This window comes from Sinocyclocheilus rhinocerous, unplaced genomic scaffold, assembly GCF_001515625.1.
Source record: "Sinocyclocheilus rhinocerous isolate Xijiao unplaced genomic scaffold, SAMN03320098_v1.1 scaffold153, whole genome shotgun sequence".
Taxonomy (NCBI): domain Eukaryota; kingdom Metazoa; phylum Chordata; class Actinopteri; order Cypriniformes; family Cyprinidae; genus Sinocyclocheilus; species Sinocyclocheilus rhinocerous.
The window spans coordinates 1,538,629-1,543,945 of NW_015660878.1; the positions used below are offsets into that span (position 1 = coordinate 1,538,629).

The 5,317-nt window shown below is 41.3% G+C and overlaps 1 protein-coding gene across 1 annotated transcript in view; it reads right to left on the minus strand.

Annotated features, from left to right (window-relative positions):
- Nucleotides 1-1,230: 1,230 nt before the first annotated feature.
- Nucleotides 1,231-5,317, minus strand: part of LOC107725650 (prickle-like protein 1) — a 24,384-nt gene continuing 20,297 nt past the window's right edge. Inside the window, exons 4-8 of the mRNA XM_016534996.1 lie at nt 4,931-5,065; nt 3,831-4,034; nt 3,551-3,737; nt 2,423-3,268; nt 1,231-2,331 (exon numbers count right to left, since the gene is read on the minus strand). Of these exons, the coding sequence (XP_016390482.1) occupies nt 1,406-2,331; nt 2,423-3,268; nt 3,551-3,737; nt 3,831-4,034; nt 4,931-5,065 (2,298 nt within the window). The 3' untranslated portion in view covers nt 1,231-1,405. The remainder of the gene's footprint in view (nt 2,332-2,422; nt 3,269-3,550; nt 3,738-3,830; nt 4,035-4,930; nt 5,066-5,317) is intronic.

Sequence of the window (5,317 nt, forward strand, 5' to 3'; positions counted from 1 at the left end):
TACCTACACAAAAGTTTTTCATTGTTTTTTATGGTTTATGTAAAGGCCAATGTACATGTGTACTGAGTGTCCACCTAAAAGAAATCTTCCTGGTCTGCAACGGGGCAAGGAAAATCTCTTTATGTATTTCATTTATGCAGTTCCGTTCATCCATTGACACTAGTCGATGCTAGGTTGTATAATCATTTTGTAACCTTTCAACATTAAGATAAATTAAAAAAAAATTAGATGGCAAACACAAGGAAAGTAGTGCCAGAAGAGGGTTTGCTCTATTCCTTATTAATTGCAGAAGCTATAGAGATTATTAACCCACTGAGGAGATTTACTAGATGATGGTGTTTGTTCTGATCAATTGTGTATAAACTGAAAGGGTTCCATGTTGTTGCCAGTTAATTCACTTACATTCAAACCAGTGAGAACATTTGAAGAATGAATTATGGTAAGTAATCTTTATGGGTTCAGCAAATTGCTGCAATCTGTAGTACTGTTAAGCTGTGCATCTGACAATAATGCATTTTGATCTTTTTTTTTTTAAATCCCATTTTCCGGCCACTATATTGTGAAAACCCAACACAAGTATTTGTGTAGTTTTTCTTTTGTGTAGTATTAAAGAGTCTTGAACCTACTGCAATGCATGTTTTTTCCTTTTGATTTAAACCCCTTTTGTGATTTCATGTTTGTAATTAAATAAAGTTGCTATGTTTAGTAATCATATTTGTAAATTTTCTCAGTCTATGAACAAATGTGAAAAATCAAGGTTCAATGGAATGTATTAAATCGCTCTTGAATTATTTTATTGACATCTTAATGTTAAAAAGGGATAGTATGTTACCTGTGGTGAAATACACATAATAGAGAGAAGATTCCCCCAACACTGTTTAAGCGCATAAGCATATTGTAGACAGAAAAATGTTTAAGGGTGCAGTTCTTACACCTGCAGAGTAACATAACGAGGCCATTAAGCATATGAATAGTGCATATATATTTTGCATTTGCAAACCCCTGGTCAATAAAATGGCAAACCTCAATTTTGTTGATCAATAATTATAACAACATCTGAGGCCAGGAATCGTAATTAATCATTTAACATATTTGGATATAAAAATATCAGTATTCCAATCTTAATTTAACAAATATACATTGCTTGCACTATTAAATAATTATTTAGTTAGTCTACATACTACTCAAGAAAATTAGCTTTTTTGCGAATAATGGTTTTGCTATACAATGTACAAGGAAATATTACATGTTACTTTCATTGTTCAGACCAACAGCAACACAACTGACACTCCGTACTTGTAAAGAAAACTTAAATCTCGAGGAAAAAAACGTTTTGTTTTCCAGCTTTAGAATCACGCTTGTGTATGTTCCAGCTGCAGCAGATGCAGGCTTTTAGTCTAAAGTCTTAAGAAATTATGCAGTTCTTGCCCTTATGACCTTTCTTTTTCAGTTTGGTCCGTGAACCGAAAGGAGGTGTTAAAGCAGTGACGCGAGTCGGATAGTCGTCTGTGTAATAATGAAAACTTTGAGATCGGGGTTTGGGAATTGGCTGACCAAGAAAGAATCCCTCCTCCTCAGACTCTGAAGATGAAGAGGAGCATGTTGAACACCAGTCATCATCATCGTCATCATCGTCACAAAAGTTTTGGAAGTGGTCCATTCGGACCATGCCCTGCTGAGCAAAGTCTGATGGGGTTTGATGATAAGAGTGCTGACTGTGTGCCGAGTGATTTAAAAGAATACCGGTCCTGGGTTCTGGTATGCTTGAGCTGATTATCTGAGGCACAACATGCAATTTACCCCGATTTTTGGAAGGCAGGTGCAAGGCATTTTCTGAACGTGTTTTCCGGCCCTGTCTGCGTTTGTGATGTCTGTTAGCAGGATGTCTCTGTGGGTCCTCCTCTATGTGATAGGTCCGTCTGCGAGTCCTCTCGCTCATGGGTGGTTGCCTCAAGCCTAGTCCGCCATAATATCCTTTATCCATAACCTCGTCGGAGAACTTCACTTGCTGAGGTCTGGATTGGGGCTGAGACTGAGACTTGGTCCTTCTCAGCACTGGAAGATGCAGTGGAGAGGGTGGTTCCTCTCCAAAATAAGGTGGAATTCTGTCCTCTTCCTCATCTTCTCTCTCTCCTTGCCTCAGTGTCTCCTCACGGTCCAGCTCAGAGGTTAAACTCCTCAGGGAATTAACACTTCTGTGGAGCATTGAGGAGTTTAGTGTGCCCATGTTACTAATGTTATCACACTCATCCAACTCTCTCTCTTGGTCTTTCATGTTTTGGAGGGAGTAGATGGTCTGTCTGTCTTTGTTGTCTCCATCCACCGAAGCTCCTGAGAAATGGAAGACATGTTATGAGTCATTAAGATTAATTTAAGAAGGAGCAAGACTCTGATAGAAGCTGTTTGAAAATGACATTCCTACCTGTAATATTTGAGAGAGCTAGAGAATCCATTGAATCTCCAATGTTGAGCTCTGCCTTCTGGAATTCACTTGTAATGCACTCCAATGAGTCTTCGTACCATTGCCTGGGCTCAGACCAGAATCCAGGTACTGCTCCCTGATCCATCTCCAGCTCTTGAATCTTTCTAGCACTAGCTGGACCAGGGTGACTACCATAGGCAGAGTCTCCAAGTCCATCCTGAGACTGGGCCCAATACATTTCTGTGTGGTGCTTCTTACTTGCCAAATTATGGCTGCTGATCTTAATTTCTGGTTTGGTCCTGTTGGTCTCAGAGTCTTTCATCATCCATGGCTCGGCTGGCCTGGTGTCCTCCGTGTGAATGACACCACGGTCTCCAAATTTCAGTAGCAGCTGGGTCATGTAGTCTTCATGCTCAGCCCAATCTTCCACACAGTCCTCCGGGCCTTCCTGCTCATCACGGTCTCTCCAGTAGTTGTCCTCTGCAAAGTTGATTCTCTCCAGTTGATGACACACAGTCTCCGTGTTGTCACCACAGAGACTGGAGGTCCTGTAATCTGTTGCTGAATAGAGTTGTGTCTGCTGGCACTGCTCTGTAGGGCGACTACTCTTGCCCATTCGTATGCTACGTCGAGATTCCCGTGATTTGGCAGACTGAAAAGCTGAGTCTGAAGAGTCAGAAGCATGGACGTCCTCACCTAGGCTACAGTCCTTAGAGCAGTAGATCCGGCCCTCTTTTGGAAGGAAGGGGCAGCCCAGCAGGGATGTTTTGCATTGGGCACAACAGAAGCATTTGTCAGTAGCATGCCAGTGTACACCCTCATATGTCATTTGAGCATGGTCGACTCCTGAATAAAGGTAAATCAACAAGTAAGAAATGCTGTACTTTTTCAACCAGATATTCATACAAGTAACAGAGTTGGCCAGTCCTGCTCCTGGAGGGCCACCTTCCTGTAGAGGTTCGCTTTAACCCTAATTAATCAGCCATTTACGGTATTCAGGATTACTCGATACCTTCTAGCAGGTATGTTGGACCAGGTTGGAGCTAAAGTCTGCAAGTTGGTGGACCTCCAGGAGCAGGAGTAGTCATCCCTGCCATACAGTTTTTAATTGTTCCAAAGGTAACTCACCAATATTTTCCCCACACGCCTCACAGTACTCTGCATATAGTGACTCGAAGCAACCACAGCAGAAGGGACGGCCATCCTTCATGATGTACCTCTGTCCTCCTAGAATAGTCTCGCACTCAAAGCAAGAGAAGTGTTTCATGTGCCAGTGACGACCTTCAGCTTCAGTGCACTCATCAGCAAAGATTATCTATGAAGAGACACAAAATTAGAAATTCGTATTGGCTATGTACATTTAGTTTCTTTGTATATTGGTCCTTTAGAAAATTATATATATCCTCACCTCATCACAAGCTGAACACCGTGGCTTCAGAAGCTCTGCATGATGTCTACCGCAGTAGATTTTGCCATTGTGGTAGAAATAGATGAGATCTACCAAAAGTTCTTGACAGGTGGAGCAAGTAAAGCATGCTGCGTGCCAGCAAGGTCCGGGGCCCGCTCGTGAAGCAAACACTGCCATCTCTCCACCCTTAATGTTCTCTTTACACTGCAATTCAAAAAAAGATATTATGAGAATTAAAGGCTGGTGTATGGCTGCTCTGGCCATACAAAGTCATCCTACAATTTACTGGGCTTTATTCTACATTCTTCTTCGAAAAAAAGACATTACGTTTTAATTAAAAATAGTCCCCCATCTCTGTTGAAATGAGCATGACCAAATGCATGATCATGGTCTTTTTATAAGTACTTTTGCCAAAGTATTCATTTCACAGCTGCTTCCCATTATTACTACATGGCCGTTGGCCTTGGAAACAGGGGTGTTGAGTGTCCCGCAAATTTTTTTCGGCAACGGAAACCAGAGACCCGAGATTAGCACTGCTCTGCAGTGTCTTGTGTGGCAATTTGTGGTGAAGGGATACATCTGTTTTTCGGAGGTATTATGATGCTAGACTTTTTTGGTTTGTGTTTATAAGACTTCTCAACAGGAAACAACCCTCTGAACTGGCTCTCATGTGCTAACTCCAGCCCCTGAAGGAGATGGTCTTCAGCCAAAGATTGTGTGTTGTAATCCTTAATGTTTTCCATGATTTTTCTCTGTGCTTTGATTGTCTTTAGGCCATAATTGGACCATTTGCCTGATTCCAAGTTGTCTGATTTGCCATGACAAGTCAACACTGTTTCCAAGTGAATGTAGCATGAAGCAGAAACTGCATTTTCATTTTCAAGTAGATTTGATATGGCTAGAATTAATGGTCACAGGAACAACTATATATCTTCCTTCAAGTGTAGCAGTTGGTTGAATGAGTATACATTAAAGACATTCACAAAGTTACCTTTAGGAGTTTTAATGTGGTCTTTTCCATACCCTATCTTTAATTTTGATATTTGCAAGTTTACATTTTTACAGATGGTGGGAAAAATACCAGGAACGTTTATGCATACATGCTCGCAAACGTGCTGCAGGGCTCTGGGAAGCAGTTTTGGTGTTCCCCTCCCAAGTGCCTCTTTCTTCCTCTGAATGCTGAACATGTGGAGTTCTCGTCTCTCCTCATCACAGAGAGACTGGCAGTATCGGATCTGTGTTGAAGCAAAGGTAAAAAAAGATTTGTTTAAATGAAGAACATGAATAGCTAATATAAGTTCTATCAAAGGCTTCATCCTCTTTTTAAGGGGTGGGAAAAGTTTGCATTTGATGCCAAAGTCGTGAGTTTCTTTTCTGGGGCTAAGTTAAAAAGTACACAAATTGACCTCAAAGTTTACAACAGACTTGTAGAACTCATACAAGTTGACAAAAGACAATTTGCTCTGTTTGGCCGGGGGGGGGGGGGG